Source organism: Phodopus roborovskii, unplaced genomic scaffold (assembly GCF_943737965.1).
Source record: "Phodopus roborovskii unplaced genomic scaffold, PHOROB, whole genome shotgun sequence".
Lineage (NCBI taxonomy): Eukaryota > Metazoa > Chordata > Mammalia > Rodentia > Cricetidae > Phodopus > Phodopus roborovskii.
Genome location: NW_026126514.1, coordinates 20111593 through 20130246, shown reverse-complemented (window position 1 = coordinate 20130246; position 18654 = coordinate 20111593). Strand labels below are relative to the sequence as shown.

Genomic DNA, 18654 nt, shown 5'->3' with positions numbered 1-18654 from the left:
CGAGGCCCCGCCCCTGCCATGTGTCCTCGGAACCCGGCGGGCGCTCCCAGGCTAAACTTCCAGGCGCTTGTCGCTGGCTGAGTGATCTCCGCCCCGAGGCCTGGCCCTGAGGTGGCCACCGCCCTTGCACGTTCTCCCGTGGGTTTTGCGTTTATCCCCCGCTTGGAGAAAGCACCGCTGTGCCGAGCAGCAACCCCTGGACGCAGACAATGGAGGCAGCGCTGGCAGCGGCCCGGCTGCCCCCGCACGACGTGAGGACGCCAGTCCTGACGGTGCTGGACATGCACACCGGCGGCGAGCCCTTGCGCATCGTACACGCCGGGTGTCCGGAGGTGGCCGGGCCCACATTGCTGGCCAAGCGGCGCTACATGCGTCAGCACCTCGACTATGTACGGCGACGGCTCGTGTTCGAGCCCCGCGGCCACCGGGACATGTACGGGGCGGTCCTGGTGCCGAGCGAGCTGCCCGACGCGCACCTGGGTGTCTTGTTCCTGAACAACGAAGGCTACAGCTCCATGTGCGGCCACGCAGTGCTGGCGCTTGGCCGCTTCGCTCTTGACTTCGGACTGGTGCCCGCTCCCCCAGATGGCGCCCGCGAGGCACAGGTCAACATCCACTGCCCTTGCGGGCTGGTGGCCGCCTTCGTGGCATGTGAAGGTGGCCGTAGTTGTGGCCCCGTGCGCTTCCACAGCGTCCCGGCCTTTGTCTTGGCCGCAGGTAAAGGGTGTCTGGACTGGGACACAGTCCAGACGAATCTAACCACTGTTCTGTGCTGAATAAACCCATGCAACTAACCCACCCTGCTTGCCCTCGCAATTCATAAAAAGGTAATTCCAAGCTACTGCAAACACGCCTCAGCGTCTTGGTGGTTGCAATTCAGTTATCTTGCAGAGTCTATCCATCCATGCAAGGCCTGAGAGAGCTTTGAGTGGAGTAGTGAAGAATTCTGTGCCTCCTACTTCTCTTACCCAAGATCCCGACTCCACGTTTGTCAGGCATTCGTGGAGATTTCACGGTAGAATGAAGTTAAGAGCAAAGGACAGTGTGTGTACCAGGATTCTAGCCTAGCTTGGAATGTGCTTGGTAAACATATTACTCCTAATAAGTTACTGAACATGACCTGTCCTTTTCCCCAGCTGTTAAGTGCCCTTGCCTTTGGGGAAGAACTAAATTTGCAAGTGAAGATATTGTGGCTTTTGCCTGGATGCTAAGTTGACAACCGCTCAGATACCTGACTTAGTCTATTCCTTCATTTATTCCCAGTGGTCCTTATGGTTAAAAATGAGCACATAAAATAGAATTTTATTTTCTTAAAGGTGAATGAATACGTGTTGACTTTTTTTTTGAGGCAGGGTCTCACTCTGTAGCCCTGGCTTGAATGAAACCCTGGAACGTTTATGTTGACAGGCTGACTTCCAACACTCTGCCTCCTGAGTGCTGGTAGAATTTTTTTAAAATCTGAAAAAAAATATTCATCAGGAAGCAGAGCCTTGAAGATATATGGACTTGTTCCCTGGACGTACAGAAACATGAACAGGCTTTCTGGGTTCTCTAGTATAGATCCTTTGTTATCTTTCCAAGCAGGTCATCTGTAGAGGAAGCTGGCAGCTGGTGTTTTATCTTTTATGCCAGGTGTCCTTCTAGCACAAGTGGTTCTCAACCTGTGGGTCATGGCTCTCCTTGGGGATGCCTGACCCTTTCACAGCGGTCTCCTATGACCCTCAAAACACACACACACACACACACACACACACACACACACACACACACACAGATATTTACAGTATGATTCATAACAGTAGCAACATGATAGTTAGGGAGTAGCAATGAAAATAATTTTGTGGTTGGGGGTCACCACAACAGGAGGAAGTCTATTAAAGGGTCGCAGTATTAGGAAGGTTGAGAACCACCGCTAACAAGAGCATCCAGCCTGCAGTTTGCAGGGCTCATGTGCCCCTGGGTAGGTATAAATGTGGCCCAACATAAAATGGGAAGTTACTTAAAGCATTGAGTTTCTTTAATGGTTTACCTGTTTCTTATGGGTAGCTCTCTAGCATGAGCTTTGCCACAGTGGAAAGGCAGATACACCTGCAGGCTGGAATTTGTCAGTGCATCTGACTGGGAGCTAATTCAGTCAATCCAGGAATATGGTTATGTAACACCGCTTTTCTCCCAAGTCTTTGAATCATTCTTAGAAAATCTTCTCTTGATCCTCCCAGAATAATTCAACTCTAGATCAGCCTGGGTGTGAATTCACTGTTGCAGAACAGGCTTAGAGCAACCTTAGTAGGCAAACACCCATGGTGAAGAATGCCTCTGTGCAATTCGATGCCCTCTGAGAGAATGGTAACACAATCAGATTGGTGCTTGAGGGAGGTCATTTATGATTTTATTAAGAAAGGAAGGAAGGAACGAAGGAAGGAAGTCGTTTAACTGGCTGGCTACCTAATTTCTCCCTAGGAACAGGGAACCTTGCATCCTCAGAAGCACATAAAAGGCAAGGGGGTGGTGGAGAGCCTTGATCTACCCCCTTCCCATCTCGTCAACCTTGTTCAGGAAAGTCACTTTCTGTGAAATGAAGGGGCAAGCAGTACCCACCTGGGAGGGCTACAGAGTTCACTGCAGCCCCTCATGATAAATGACATTTCTTTTGTTCACTGTGTCCTAGGAATCTACAACAGTAGACTGTAGATGAATAGCAGCTGAACGAGTAGCTAAATAAATGAAATTTGGAGAATGTGCCGATGGGCAATTGTGGCTATCTAGGCCTCTGGAGAACGCCATTCCTGTTGGAAATTAAACTTTGGCTTTCACTATAGCATTCACCATGCCTACTAACCTTGCTGGGTGCTCTCTGTGCACTCTTGTAGGGGGCATAGCAAGTCCAAGTCCATTTTCTGTGCAAGCACAGCAAAGTTGTACTGAGGAGCAGAACCAGGAGCCAAACCCGGCAAATTAGCCTTTCATTCCTGACATTTTTGCAACTCACAGAGACACATTTCAATTTTTTGGAAAACTCGGATATTCAACCTCATTCACACCACATGAGACATTTGAGATTTTATCTCTCTTGTCTAACTGAACTTGAGAAGAAAGGCTGTTTTATTCATCCTGTAACTCTTTAGTCTTCTACATGGTATATTCTCTTCTGGTAGGTATGCCCTAAGTGTTACCTGAAGGAAATCAATTTAAAATTCTAATGATAAGTTTGCATAGATGAAAGGAAAGATGATAGATTTAGGATTGAGTTCTAAAAACAGGTTACATATTTCAGGGGGAAATGATTGGGACATCAAAGTCAACTGCTTCTGAGTTTGACCCCAAGCTCTGCCACTTATTTGGTGGGCTTCTCAGACTTGTGGGGAGGGTCTTATGATACAATACCTGTCTGTCAGTGCTGAAGTACTTAAGGAGCTAGTATATGGGTCTGGCACATGGGATGTATTGATGGTCTCTCAATTTCCAATATCAGCAATTTAGTCATTTAAGAAGAAAAGTGGCAGGCAGGCATTGTGGTTCACACCTGCAAGCCCGGTGCTAGTATTATGGGCATGAGTTACACATGCCTAGCTTAGAAAAAAATCTAAAAATTTTCCTTTTGTCACTATAACTGACAATTATGTGAATAGCATTCAAATCCCATTTGAAGGCTTCCATACTATACGTATTCCTTCATGGTCTTCACAGGTAGATTTCCCAGAGTTTCCCCATCTCTTACTCACACTCTATCATGTCTCCTACAAGAGAACCTCAGGGTAGTTAACAGACACGTACACAGAATCAAAGAGAAACGCAAGGTCCAGACCGCCATTAGGCAAACCACCATTTTAAACAAGAAAATGCACATAGCTCTCTCGTTTACCCAACTCTTATTTTGAAAATGGATTTCTGCTTCATTCCTTTTTATTGTGAAAGTTCCTTTTTATTGTGAAAGTTTAATCATGAGTAAACATGGTTAAAACAATGTGATTTTTTTTTTCCCTAACAAACTTACCTATAAGTTCCTCTTTCAGACCTCACAGTGGATGTTCCCGGACATGGAAAGGTGGTGACAGACATTGCATATGGTGGAGCATTTTATGCATTTGTTAGTGCAGAAAAACTAGGACTTGATGTGTGTTCTTCGAAGACAAGGGACCTCGTGGAGGCAGCAAGTGCAGTGACAGAAGCCGTGAAGGCTCAGGTGAGTCCCAGTTCTACCTTGATGACAATGCCATCCTTGGTGCTTAGATGAATACAAGTGATCACACCCATATGGAGATTAGACATGAATACACCCAAGTCTTTAGTCATAAGACTAGCGTACCTGCCAAAGGGCTCAGCATGACTCTTGTGAATTCTAGCTTTGACACTGAGAACATTCCTATGCTCACCTCCATGTGTCTGTTTCCCTACTTTTAAAATCAAGACACTTTAGGTGGTGAGGGACTCTAGAGAATTCTTTCATCTCTAGCATAATTCTGCCAATCTCCCTGGGATCAGGACTCATAGGTGAAAGAACATTACCATATTTGAATGTTAAATGCCATTTTAATTAGTGGTAATAAAAAATAGCATGATGGTATCTAATATACTCATATTGATCATATTATGGGCTCACTTAGCAAGACTTTAGTTTGACAAAATTTATAAAATGTAAAAAAATTAAAATATGTAGCATTGTGCTGGAGAGATGGCTAAGGGGTTAAGAACACTGGATGTTCTTGCAGTGAACCTAGGTTCATTCCCAGCACCCACATGGCAGCTCATAACCATCCCTAACTCAAGTTCCAGGGGGGTCTAATGTCCTCTTCTGGCTTCTTGAGTACCAGGCACATGTACATAGACATGCATGCAGGCAAAATGTACATAAAACAGGCATTTTTAAAAGAACATACACAGCATAACACTATTTGAAATTACCACTTTCTGGGGTTATCAATACCAATATATAGAATTATTTTATTATGATAAATTCTAACACTCAATTACATGTTTTCTATCCTATCAGACAGATAATGGCTTAAACATTTAATACAAATAACTCCACTTCCTTTTTTAATGAAATCAAGCAAAGGGATCTGATTTTCTTAAAAATGAGTAATTTGGGGCTTTCTGTTAAAGTCCATGGTTAAAACAACATGGGGTTTTGTGGGTTTTTTTTTTCTTTTCTTTTTCTGACAAACTTACCTATAAGTGCCTCTTTCAGACTTCACAGTGGATGTTCCTAGACATGGAAAGGTGGTGATGGACATTGCACATGGTGGGACATTTTGTGCATGTTAGTGCAGAAAAATTAGGACTTGATGTGTGTTCTGCAAAGACAAGGGACCATGGGGAGGCAAGTGATAATGGCAAAGGGTGGAATCTGAGATAACCCAGAGTCCCTGTACTTTGAGAGAATTAAGGTTCCATCACGGAAGTATTGGGCATCCATTTGTTAGTTGTTGGCCATCCATATTGTTGATGCAGATTTAGGGAAAGACCTTTTGTATAGCAAGGTCCACGGTTAATGTGCTCTAAGTTCAACCTTACCCTCTTACCACATATTTAACAAGAACATATTGCATATGTCAGACACTAAGTTAGGTGCAGGAGACCCAAAGGAGGGACAAACCCCACCCCAGTGTCCCAGGAGCTTAATCCAATGGAAGGAGCTATGCCTTGTGCAATAGTAGAGGAAGGCATGGGACTTTAAGCAATGACAAGAAACAAGTTTGCCAGTCTCTTTAACTTGGTTTGATAGAGTGGACTTTAGAACCTCAGGTCTGTTTAAGTGTCATATGATAGATGTATGAAGATGAATATGGTGATCTCAGACATTAAGTGTCAGTTATCACTGAAGTCCAGGAAAAGCTCAACTACTGGGCCTCCCAAGAACTGGAAGCTTTATGCCGTTGGGCCTGAATATACTTTCCCACAGCCCTGGGCTGTGTCTGTGCATAATCACTGCTTTTCATGGAACCTCAAATTGTGTCTGCTTCTCCCTTTCTACCCAGTTGTTCCTTACTTACCAGTAGCCTCTGAATCCTTTTAACTTTCCTTTTTAAAATTATTAGTTAGATTACTTTTTTCACATTCTCCCCTCCCATGGGATGGTGTTAGCTCTGGCATAGCCAACCTGTGGCCTAACCAGCATGAATTCAGTGAGTCACCGAGGGTGTGTGTTGGGCATGCAAATAAAATAGGCCTGCTTGATTAGTTGAGGCTAGATACAGAGCATCTTCCTCCATATGAGCTCAACATCAGAAGCATAACTGCCAATAAAACTATACCTAGAGAGTAACATAATATCAAGCATTTATTTAGACTTATCCCACAGGTAATTTCAAAAATGATACGTACTCATATAAGGTCCCTCACAAAAGGGGGAAGGGACAAGTCCCCCAGAGCACAGGGGAAGTGGGGGGGGGCAGTGAATGGAGAGAGAACTAGGAGAAAGAGAAGGGGTAGAGAGGAAAGCACTGTGCCTAGGGAGATTGAGTTAGGGTAGGAATAGAAAACAGAGAGAGAGAGAGAGAGAGAGAGAATATAAAAGTGAGAGCCATTATTGGTTTCAAGAGAAAACTGAATGTCTAGAGACCTACAAGACTGACTCCAACTAACAATTTGAGCAACCATGGAAAGTCTACCATAAATGCCCTTCCTGGATAGTGAGATCAACAACTAACTTATCCATCATCATGGACCCCTCATCTAGTACCTGTTGGAAACAGAAGCAAACACCCATAACTAAATACTGAGTCGAACTAGAATCCAGATGCAGAGAGAGGACAAGACCAGGTTGCAGAAACACATAGAGACAGCTGACCTGAACAAGGAGGAGCTAACGGGCTCCCAGACTGATAGCTGGGAAGCCAGCATGGGACTGACTCAGAACCCCTGAATATGGATCTCAGCTAGGACTGAGCAGTCTAAGGGACCTCAGACAGTGGAACCAGGATGTATTCCTGGTGCACAAAAGGACCTTGCGGACACATCCCCATGGAGGGGACACTCCCTTAACCTAGAGACAGGAGAGAAGTCCTAGTCCCTACTTCAAATGCCTTGACAGATTTACATGACCCCACCTGGATGGCATAGCCCTACATGTGGAATGGGGGTGAGGGATGGGAGGGGAGGGGGCTCAGGGTGCATGTGAGGGGGGAGAGAGGGTAAGAGGGAGGGAAAGGGAACTGGATCGACATGTAAAATAATAAAATAAAATAAATGATATGTACTGAGAAAATTATGTCTGAGAGTCTGTCATTGATATTATTTCTAGAGGCAGAATTCAAATAAAAAAATTTACATATGGTCATTTTATTTATAGTTTAAAATCAACCATCCTGAGAGTGAAGACCTTGGTTTTCTGTATGGAACTATTTTAACAGATGGGAAAGATGTTTACAGCGAGGAACCTACCACCAACATCTGCGTGTTTGCAGACGAACAGGTAGGTATCAAGACTGCAACTGTTAGGCTTGAACACCAGAAGCAGCTGGTAGAGAACACTCAGTTCCTGTCGTTACTGATTGGAAACAGGTCGACAGAAGCCCCACCGGCTCGGGAGTGACGGCCCGGATTGCTCTGCAGTATCATAGGGGCTTTGTGCAGCTGCATCAGACCAGAGCCTTCAAAAGCAGTGTAACTGGGTCAGTGTTCACGGGGCGTGCTGTGAGGGTGAGTGTGACTCTGGCTTCTTTCACGGGAAGACAGAAGGGGCAGGGGACAGGCCTGTAAAGACTTCTGTTCAACAGTCGATTCACAGTGTAGTGTTGGCAGCTCTGGTTTGACCCACTGTGCTTTCCATGGGTCAAAACTATGTTCATCATTATACTAGGACACTCACTCAGAAGTAATGAGGGTATTCTCCACAGGCTACATGATGGGTGATAGCCCAAGAGGAGAATGATTAAATGCAGAAGCAGGCAAGGATCCAGCATTTCTATTGAGACAGACACAAGAGGGCGTTGCACTACTGTAAAATGATGCCGCTTTTCTCATTTAAAGCTTTTTGGCAAACAGTGCTTTTTATTTCCATAAAGTGTATTTATGTTACTGTACAGTCAGTTTGTTTTCAAATGAAGCGATGAACAAATGCCTCTAATTCCCAATAAGTGCTGAGAGGTATAACATGCATAAGGAAGAACTTGAGGTCCTCAAATACTAAGGTGTAAAGATTTGAGAAGTCCCACATTAGAGCTTTTGACTTGTTCTGGGGAAGTGTTGTGATTCAAATAGTAGCACATAAAAGATGTGAGTTGTGAAAAACAGAAGTTTTGTAATGAAATCAAATGCAAATGTACTAACAATGAATCTACTCAGCAGCAAATGAAACCTGTTATAGAATGAACGCACTCAGAGTCTTTTAACATCGGAAGCAAGCTATCTACTTTAGCTGTTTTTATGGGTTCTCTCGAATACTGAATTATCTTCAAGCTAGGCATCCACATATTGAGTGATTTATAATACACCAAACCATTTATGTTCTATGCATTGATGTGGAACACAATATAGATATCTTTAGATCTTTAGAGTCTGAGACTGGAGATAAAATAAGCTACTATATTTATTAGGAATTTTATTGTGTGCCAGTCAAGCTAAGAACTTTATGCATGCTATCTTATTTCAACCTCACATGAATCTAGATCATCATAGGCATGGTAGCAGGAACAGCTAAAAACTCTCATCTCCAATAGCAAGCAGGAGGCAGAGAGCACACTGGGAGTGGTGTGAGTCATTTAAGACCTCAAAGCCCTCCTCGGTGACATACTCATTCAAGCCACCACAGTGGTGGAGGATCGGCTTGGCAAGCACAAGGCCCTGGGTCCAACCTACACTATTAAAGTGATAATGAAACTACTGTACCTGGATTTTATAGTTGACATTTTACTTTTAATTTTGGTTATTATTTTAAAATTTAGAAAAGCAAATACACTACAAGTAAGATTTTGTATTGGCTGTTTTTTATTATTTCTGTGACCAAATACCCAATGGAAGGTTTTATTCTAAATTACAGTCCAAGGGAATGTGGTCCACAATGGCAAGGGAGACACAGCAGCAAAGGGAAGCCAGCTGTCAGGAAGCCAAGTGGGCTGGGTATAAAACATTGAGGCCCACCAGCAGTGACCCATTCCCTTCAGGGAGTCTCTGCCTACTAAAGGGTCCACAATTTCCCCAAAGAGCACCTACCAACTGGGAGCCAGGTGTTCAAACACATTAACTTGTGGGAGACATTTCGTACTCAGGGCACAGCAAATTAGCAGCTATTGGTTTTACATCTGCCCATTCCTCACCACACTGCATTCCTCCACTGTACCAAAGAGCCCTGTGCCTTCCAGGATCTTTGAAGGAGTCCTTCCAATTCGGTGGTCCCAGAATTTTGTACTTAGCTTCCTTCTAGCCTCTCTCCAATTCGATGACACTGGACAATTTCATCTACTTCCTGGACTTCAGTTCTTGATCATCTGTTGAAGATAAGTCCCAAACCTGCATTTCAACCCTGTCTGTCCTGTACCTCTGTCCAATCTAACAGTTTAGCAGTTCGCTACACTCATCTCTAAGTTACTACCTAAGTGTCTTAAATTCTGCATACTAAAAACTCCTTCCTTCCTTCTATCCCTCTCTCTCTCTTTCTCTACTCTGTCTCTGTCTCTCTCTCTCTCTCTGTCTCTCTCTCATGCATTTTTCTCTTAGTTACGTGTCCATTGCTGTAATAAGACACCATGGCCAAGGCAACTTAGAGAAGAAAGCATTTAATTTGGGGCTAACAGTTCCAGAGGACTGGAGTTCATGACCATCGTGATGGGCAGGCAGTGTGGTAATACGTATACAGACATGGCTCTGGAGCAATAGCTGGAAGCTTCCATCTTGGTCCAAAAGCAGGAGGCAGAGAGAAAAGTAACTGGGAATGAAGTAGACTTTTGGAACCTCAGAGCCTTCCCAGTGACATGCCTCTTCCAATCCTTCCCAAACTGTTCCACCAGCTGGTGACCCTGTACCCAAACATATTAGCCCATGGTGCCATTCTCCTTCAAACCACCTCTCTCTTCTCTTTCTCTCACTCCCTCCCCTCTCTTTTCATCTGTGTTAATGGTGTAAATAATGCCGCTTCCGAGCTGGAAACCACAGTCACATTTGTCATATTCACAATCCCCTCTGTCTGCATCGCCAGGCAGTCAGTTCTATCTCCAACTTGGCGTGCATTCTCCCTCTCTCCTCGCTGCTGCGCAGTGACTCCAGGTGTCAGTCAGGAATCAGAGCTTTTCCCCCTGTTAGCAGGTTTCTGGGTTTCTAGTCCCTGTCCCATGTGCCCCCCCTTTCCAGCTAACCTAAACACACATCTGACCTTTTCACCCCCTTAAAAACCTTCCTGTGCCTAAGAGATGAACATGAGGGCTTCTCTAGCTGTGAGAGCCAAGAGCCCAGCCTCAGATACCAACCACCAGGGTTTTCTTAGTGTGCTCCTTTTGTCTTCTTTTTTCAGGAAGCAATGTGCGGGGACTTCAAAGCTGTCATAGTGGAAGTTGCAGGGCAAGCCCATTACACGGGGACAGCAAGCCTGACAGTGGAAGATGATGACCCGTTGAGGGATGGCTTTCTTCTCAAGTGACCTTTTCCATACATTTTAAGGTTTCCCTTCTAAAGTCATTACCAATAAGTGACGTTCTCTCTGTATCACATGAAAATCAGCATCCAGCTATTCGTGTAGGCTAATTTTCTCCACTTTCTAAAATAGAACACTATGGCTAACTGCAAGGCATTGTACTTCCTATCTGCAAACCCTTTGAGCATAAATATCACTGATGTGGTTTACAAAGTGCTAAAAATTCAGAAACTTTTTAATCATTAGCATGCAAGGCAAAATTAAGACCTAGTTACTTAATCTGTACTGATATGACAGTGCTTTGTCTTAAAGTGTCTTCGAATGACAGCTTCAGTTATAAGAACACACAATAGTAAACTTTGTGAGTTCGTTGTTTTAACATTCCAGTTTGAGTAAAGCAAAGCAGCATGCTGAGGAGGGGGTTTGCTGGGAGGTGCTCAACACTTGGCATAAACAATCTTAGAAGGATCAAATGGAGTCTGCTTCTTTGACAGGCCTCTTATAGGTGCTGCTGGGGCATCACCTTTGCTGCCGTGACCCACCGTAATCCACACCCACTGGTACCCAAGTGCCTCAAAGTCACTGGCTGATGCTGCAAAGGCCAACTGGTGACCAGATTTTTTGCCATCTCTAAAATGGTGCTTTTTGGTTTGGGAGTGGTTATTTTGTTTGTCGTGTGTTGTCTGGTTGTTTTCCCTGTGTTTGGTACATTCATTGGATCTAAGGATTGATTCTACAACTCATGCTACATTACTGAAATACAGATGTGAAGTAAAAATCAATTTCTGAACCTGTACAGTGAAGTGAATCTCATGTTCTACCAGCTGACCTTGACCTGTAAGTTGTTCTTCACAGACAGGTGCTGACGAGCAAAGTCCAGGAGATCAGAGAAGAAGAAGATAGGAAAGGTGGGCTCAGGAGGTCTTGTACAAGCTGTGTTTTATTCCAGACAGATTTATTAAGAAGTATACCATCTTGAATAGTGTTTGCAGGGGGAAAATGGGACTAGCAGAAAGCTATCATGCACTGGGACAAAGTCAGCAGGAAGCTAATCAGGTAGTATTGCACAGAGGAGCACAGGATACCTCAGGGGCATCACTGGCCCAGCACGCACAGTCCCTGGGGCTGATAACTCCAGTCTCTTCAGTGGGGACAGCCAAGTTCCCAGGAATAGAAACTCCTTCAAAACCCTGGCTCCAGCCCCGGACTGGACCTGGCCAAGTCTGTCCCTGGGCAAGGACATGAAAATAGGTTCCTTTTGTCCTTTCCCAGGGGCCTCTGAGAAAGCCTTGGGTCAGCCTTACTGTCAACAACCAGTTGCTTGCTAGATTTAGAACATGAAAAAAAAAAAATCCCATTACTAGCATTTTATTTGCCAGTTAATACTTACCCTTGAGCCTGTTAAAATTAGTTCTTGAAAGCCAGGTGTGGGGACACATGCCTGTAATCCCAGCACATGGTGGGTAGAACCAAGAAGATTGTGAAGTTTGCGATCAGCCAATTCATTGAGGCCCATGTCTTTTTAAAAATCAGGAATAAAATAAAATGGATCATTGTCCGTCATCATAAATTGAAACATTGACTGCGATGCCCTCAGACAACTCAGTGGCTCTTCTGTGAGGTTGTAATTGTAATTCAGTTCTATGCACATCAGTACTGAATTCATCCATGTTAAGTTGCTCTGTCACTCAGCAAACCTTTATTGGCTCATTTTTTGGAGACATGGAACTTTATTACCTAGCCTAAAGAAACCATCAGTTGTTGGTGGTAATAACAAGCAGATGACTCAGCCATTTCCCTTCTTGTTTTTGAATAGTCTACAGTTAGTACATTCCCCACTAACTGCCTGAGGGTAGAGCCCTCTGCCTCACCTGCGCAGTGCCATTGTGCTTCATCCCACTTACACAAGGAGATGCTGGACAAGCACGTTGACTCACTCTGGTATAGTCAATCCAGGGACTGGGACTCCAACAAGCTGGGACTACCTAACATCTGGCATTCTCATCAGTGGTTCTCAACCTCTGGGGGTCTAAAGAGCCTTTCACAGGGGTGGCCTACGGCCACCAGACAACACAGATATTTACAATCCATAACAGTAGCAGAATTACAGAAGTAGCATGAGGAGCTGTATTAAAGGGTCGCAGCATCAGGAAGGTTGAGAAGCACTGTTCTATCCTGTCCTTCGCTCTGCCTTCCTTGGAGTCAGAAAGGCTGGGGAGAGATCAGCCGCACTTCCTCTGGCCTTCAAATAGGACCACTACTGGGGCTGCTTCCACACCGCTCCCTGTAACCCAGTCCATCTCAAGGCTTACCTCATCAACAAACCATAGCACCCACAACCTCCTTCCCCTCAGTGGTATGCCCCGTGTTTACATGTGTCCTCATGAAGATGATGAGACAAAGACTCCTGACCCACTTTGTAGCTTGTCTCCACCCCCAACTCCTTCCCTCCGGAGTCAAGCTTCTAGGTACACTTTCCCTATGTATGTAAGCATTGTCTGGTTTCTGCATCATTACCCTTTGGGAACTTCTTGGCCTGTCAGTTATGAGTCATCAAAGGGTTCTTCAAACCCACGGTGGACACTGCTGCTGAGTCCTTGCAGTCAAGTGTGGTACCTGTATTGGAGCAGGATTTCTAACGAAAAGATCAAAGGTCACCCACAGAGTGGCTGGGTGAGGCTCTCCAGACTGTTTTGGGTTAGTCCTCAGCGCCCAATTGCATGTGATGCTGCTGCAATTGTGTGAGCCAAGACCCACACCCTCATCTTGTTACAAACCTTCTAGATTCCTTAAGAATCAAGCCACCCTTCAACCCCCAAAAACTCACACATTGTGTCCCAGTCCAGTTTAAGGCTTTGGTTGAGCTGTTTCTAACTCTTGAGGTGTCTGGAGGGAGACTCCCCTTTGGTAACAAACTTTTTGGCAAATCTGTGTTAATTACCTGATGGGGCCCAAGTTTCACAGGTGAGAGTGCCCTTACTAAGGAACTTCACTTTACTCTGAAATACTCAAGAAGTCTCTCTTTTAGGTAAATGATAGAGCTGACCTCCACAAGGAGCTTTCAAACTGAGATGACACCCGGAAACTTACCATCCTGTCTTACTGTATCTCCCACCTTGCCTTGCTTTACGCTCGTTAACTGCTTCTGGGTTTTAACCAGCCCCTAGCATTCTATTCAGCATCCATTCCTTTTTCACTCACTATCCTGCCCCTAAGCGATCCCATTCAAGCCCATGGAATTAGATGTGGGGTTAGGAATCGAGTCTTTGAAGTCTGGGAAGTGAGACAGGGCCTTCAGAGGGGAAAGGAGCCGGGCTCCAGTAGGAAGAGATCTACTGGCAGAGGGGGAAGGCGGCGGCGGTGCAGACAAGGAAGAAAGCAAAAAGGAGGGTGGGAGGTTCCTGCTGCCTCTCTGAACCGCGTACCAGACTATGGCCCTTGTTTGGTAAAGGTCAACAGCTACTGTGATTAAACCCTCCTCCTCCATAGTTCAGTCTCCATAGCACAGCATGCAAGTCCTGTCCCAAGAAAACCGCCGCATTTCCCTTTTACTTCCCAATTGCACGCAGCCTAGAAACAGACACAACTTCAACACTAACCTCTTGATGTCATGTTTGCATTCACTATATCTCCTCTCCTCCCTCTTCTCAGTAATCCAATTTAGTATGCAAAGTCTTTATCAGCTACCATAGCAACTTAGTCTCTATTGCATTTCATTCTTGCTTAAAAAAAAAAAAAAAAAAAAAAAAAAAACACTTATTTCCTTGTAATGCATTTGTGTTTGCCTAAGACTGTAAGTCTTTTGGGGCAAGGGCCCATATTTGCTGTTTCCTAAAACTAGGCATTAATGGTTGAAGATTGAACTTACTAAATAAATTAAATAAATTAATCTACAGGTACTATATTTTCATATTGGATGATTGTCAGCTGGAATTTGTTGCTTTTGTCCTGCAGGGGAATGTTGCAATTTCTGGAGACAACTTTAGTTGTTGTAGCTGGGAGATGTGCTGCTGGCTTCCAATGGGCAGATACTAGAAATGCTGCCAAGGACCCTCTTCGTGGAACAGTTCCCACCAACCAGGAATGACCTGACCCAGACTGTGTACGGCTGGTACTTAGAAACCCTTAAATGCATACATTGAAATATGGGTCCCAAGACGTGCAAGCGTCCTAGTCATTCTTTAAGAGTTTCTCAAGCTTGCCGGTGCATTAGTGTTGTTTTTTTGCTGTGCAGCTAATGCCTAAGAAACACAAACACAAGACTCAGCACCCATGTGGAGTTTATTGAGAGAGGGGAGAGAAAAAGGGGTAGCTGGTGACCAACCAAAAGCAGGAGAGAGAGAGAGAGGGAACAGAGAGGGACCAGAGAGAGAAGCACTTGGCACGCTTGCTTTAAAAGAGGCTTGTGCATACGTAACTGAGTCCTCTGGCCAACAGGTAAAGCTGACATAGCGATGACAAGGCCATGAGCGTCCCGCCCATCATGGGGGGGGGGGGTCAGCTGGCTGCTAGTTCCTAACAATTAGCATTTTCCGGAGAGCTTGTTGAAGCACAAGAATCTGGACCTTCTCCAGATCAGTATCGGATCAGATTTTTGCATTGCTAAAAGTTCTTAAGGGATGCTGAGGTTGCTGGTCCTGGACCCACACTTTGCAAACAGTTGCTTTAAAGAGCATAGGTAATCTGAGGGGTGAATCAAGCTTCTCCCCATAGCCACAATCTAGAGGTGCAATTTTGCTGGGCAGCCAGGCCTTTCCTGGTCCTGACTCTCCCCACCCAGTATCTGCCAGAGTGACTGTGTCTGGAAATGCCTTATATGCCACACATAACACGTTCCAGAAACCAAACTGTAATAGCAGGGGAACCTACACCTCTCTCTGCCCTTTCCCCATGCATTAACCAGTTACCATCCCAAGGTCTAGGACCCTGAGCAGTGAGTCGATTATATATTCCCTCCTAGAACCGCATTCCAATTCTTGAGAGTACCTGTGCAGAATCAAACTTAAGGGAGGAGCCCAGACTCGGGAATATTGTCAGGAAGGAATCTATTGAAACAAGTTAATTACATCACTAATTTTCAAAGAGTGGTCCTTGGGCCATCATCATCACCACCCATATAAATCCTTGGTCCTCGGAGCTACATCATCTGAAACTGAGATTGGAACTCAGTCACATGTAACATTCCCTCTCAAAGTTTCTGTTGCCGGCTCAAAATTCAGAGGTACTGGTAATATCCCCTACCCACCCCCAGTTCAAGAACTCCGGATGTCGACTGCTTTCCTTTCCTACCTGTGTACACCAGAGATGCCCAGAGCACCAGTCCCCTCACAAAGTCTTCCCAGTTGGGCATCTGTGCACGACAGGAAAGAGCAAGAACACCTTGGGTCAGTCTGCCATTCGTATGCGGGGTGGTCTGGCTGTCTCTGGCATAGCAGGGTGCTGGAGGTGGGCCATACCAGCCCTCAGCCACGCAGACCTCAGCTGGGTCGCCTGGGGCTGGGGAAGGAGATGATGTGGGCTGGTTTTCTGGGTTACCCGGCTGACATCCCGCCCTGCGTTCCTGCGTAAACAGGCGGTTCCCTCGGCAACGCCTGGAACCCACGTCAAGGTTCCAGCAGTCCCGGTGGTGACCGCCCCGTTTCGGCCGAGCCCCACCCACTCCTCGCAGTGGCCGCTTGGGTCAGTGCGGCCTTTCACCCTGCTGCGGGATGAGCAGAGCGACGGCCTACACGGGGCCCCATGGAGGAGCAGGCGCGGCCACTCGGCCGCCCGCCCGCAAGCGTGGCCTTACTGGGCAGCGCGCATCCGGGCGGGGCGGTTTCCACGGCCACCGCGGCCGCGCTGTCGTTCAGCGCCGTCGCCACGGTAACGCTGGGAAACCAGAGCAATGCGGGCCGACTGGAGGTAGTGGGGTCTCGGGGACCTGCACCGCTGTTGTGGCATGGGGCGGCGGTGGCCGCCCAGGCGCTCGTGCTCCTGCTCATCTTCTTGCTGTCTAGCCTGGGCAACTGCGCGGTGATGGGGGTGATCGTGAAGCACCGGCAGCTACGCACGGTCACCAATGCTTTCATCTTGTCCTTGTCCCTGTCCGACCTGCTCACCGCGCTGCTCTGTCTACCCGCCGCCTTTCTAGACCTGTTCGCGCCTCCAGGAGACTCGGGGCCCTGGCGCAGCTTCTGCGCCGCCAGCCGCTTCTTCAGTTCGTGCTTTGGCATCGTATCCACATTCAGCGTGGCGCTCATCTCGCTGGACCGCTACTGCGCCATCGTGCGACCGCCGCGGGACAAGCTGGGCAGGCGACGCGCGCTGCAGCTGTTGGCCGGTGCGTGGCTGGCTGCGCTCGGCTTCTCCCTGCCCTGGGAGCTGCTTCGGACGCCCCGGGAACCCCCTACTCCTCAGAGCTTCCACCGCTGCCTTTACCGCACCTCTCCAGACCCCGCGCAACTGGGCGCCGCCTACAGCGTGGGGTTGGTGGTGGCCTGCTACCTGCTGCCCTTCCTGCTGATGTGCTTCTGCCGCTATCACATCTGCAAGACCGTGCGCCTGTCCGACGTGCGCGTGCGGCCGATGACCACCTACGCCCGCGTGCTGCGCTTCTTCAGCGACGTGCGCACCGCCACCACCGTGCTCATCATGATTATCTTCGTCATCTGCTGCTGGGGCCCCTACTGCTTCCTGGTGCTTCTGGCTGCGACTCGGCAGGGTCAGGCCACGCAGGCCCCTTCGCTGCTCAATGTGGCGGCTGTCTGGCTGACGTGGGCCAATGGGGCTATCAACCCTGTCATCTATGCCATCCGAAACCCCAACATTTCCATGCTCCTAGGGCGCAGCCGTGAGGAGGGGTACAGGACTAGGAACATGGATGCTTTTTTACCCAGCCAAGGCCTAGGTTTGCAGGCCAGAAGCCGCAATCGCCTTCTAAATGGCTGTGCCAGCAGGCTGGGGACTTGCAGCAGGATGCCTTCTTCCAACCCGACTAGCGGGGCAGGAGGGGAAGTGGTCATGTGGGCTCGCAAAAACCCAGTTGTGCTGTTCTTCCGAGAGGGACCACCAGATCCGGTTGCAGCAGACAGCAAACAGCATAAATCTGAAGCTAGGGATAGTAGCCTCTAAAAAAGGTTGGGGTGGACAGCTTGTAATAGCAGATTTCCAGCCCTCTCATTTAATGATGCAGGAATCCGGGGAGAACTGCGGATTTCATACAGCCACTTCATTCTTAAACATAAAAGACGCAAACGAACACTCCTCTCTTCAAAAGTGCCAAAAGGAATGTGAAATGCAAAAATTTAACCAATCTTAAACCACACAACCAAACATTGTCAGGTGTAAGTGCTAAAAAGCCACAAAAATAGAATTCATAGTTACTAAAAAGCTCACATTACAGGAATCACACTGTGAAACAAACAAAAAACATTGAACTGAACTGAACAGATTTTGAAAGAGCTAAGATCCTCGGATCTGTTTGAAGACCCCTGTACTTCACCAGCATTCAACGAAACCAGATTCTATCATCTGCCTGTCTGACCTGCTTTGGGTGCTTAGTAGGCGCTGAGAGCTGAAATAGCATTACACAGATTGGTGCCCTCTTCCGGAATTTTTGTGCAAAATTTTAAATTTAGAGTCTATTTTGAACACGTCGGAATTTTTGAAAAGGTCGTTTACTACTAGATAGAATTCGGTGGTCCAAAGGACAAAATGAACATAACGTGGTTGTTTAAATGATAGTTCAACATTATGCATAAAAACCTCAACGTTCCTGCTAAGCTCATTTTAGCCCCCAAATTATCTGTCTTGGGAAGCCCAGGCTCTGTTCTTACTTTAAACTGTCGTTCCTATTTGATAGCTTGTATATGCCACTGAAAATGCATTTGTTAAAAACAAACAAACAAAACCCCAGTAACTTTCATACTAGAAAAATTGTTCATTGGGATAACTGTGGTTTGTTTTTGTTTGTTTCTGTTTTTGTTTTGTTTTTAGTTTGGTTTTTAGTAAAGCCCAAACTGTAATTTGAAGTCAAATTGCTTGAATATGGTGAGTGCTGATAAATATGTGTACAGGCATGTTTGTACTGACTGTGCTACTTACCC

The 18654-nt window shown here is 46.4% G+C and overlaps 2 protein-coding genes across 2 annotated transcripts; both read left to right on the top strand.

Moving 5' to 3' along the window:
* Positions 1 to 89: 89 nt before the first annotated feature.
* On the top strand, positions 90 to 11363 carry L3hypdh (trans-L-3-hydroxyproline dehydratase). Its single transcript, XM_051195973.1, has 5 exons — positions 90 to 717; positions 4014 to 4183; positions 7292 to 7414; positions 7504 to 7641; positions 10448 to 11363. Exons 1-5 carry the CDS (start codon positions 210 to 212, stop codon positions 10571 to 10573), a joined length of 1065 nt encoding a protein of 354 aa, XP_051051930.1. The 5' UTR covers positions 90 to 209; the 3' UTR covers positions 10574 to 11363.
* A 4697-nt stretch (positions 11364 to 16060) lies between these two features.
* On the top strand, positions 16061 to 17769 carry Gpr135 (G protein-coupled receptor 135). Its single transcript, XM_051195972.1, has one exon. The coding sequence runs from the start codon at positions 16307 to 16309 to the stop codon at positions 17678 to 17680; it is 1374 nt and encodes a 457-aa protein (XP_051051929.1). The 5' UTR covers positions 16061 to 16306; the 3' UTR covers positions 17681 to 17769.
* The last annotated feature ends 885 nt before the right edge of the window (positions 17770 to 18654 follow it).

What these genes read in the sequence shown, in the direction of transcription:
- L3hypdh (XM_051195973.1), top strand. Translation starts at nt 210, where the DNA reads ATGGAGGCAGCGCTGGCAGCGGCCCGGCTGCCCCCGCACGACGTGAGG. An exon ending in CAGAAGCCGTGAAGGCTCAG is followed by an intron (nt 4,184 to 7,291) that starts GTGAGTCCCAGT and finishes TTTTATTTATAG; the next exon opens with TTTAAAATCAACCATCCTGA. An exon ending in GCGTGTTTGCAGACGAACAG is followed by an intron (nt 7,415 to 7,503) that starts GTAGGTATCAAG and finishes GATTGGAAACAG; the next exon opens with GTCGACAGAAGCCCCACCGG.
- Gpr135 (XM_051195972.1), top strand. Translation starts at nt 16,307, where the DNA reads ATGGAGGAGCAGGCGCGGCCACTCGGCCGCCCGCCCGCAAGCGTGGCC.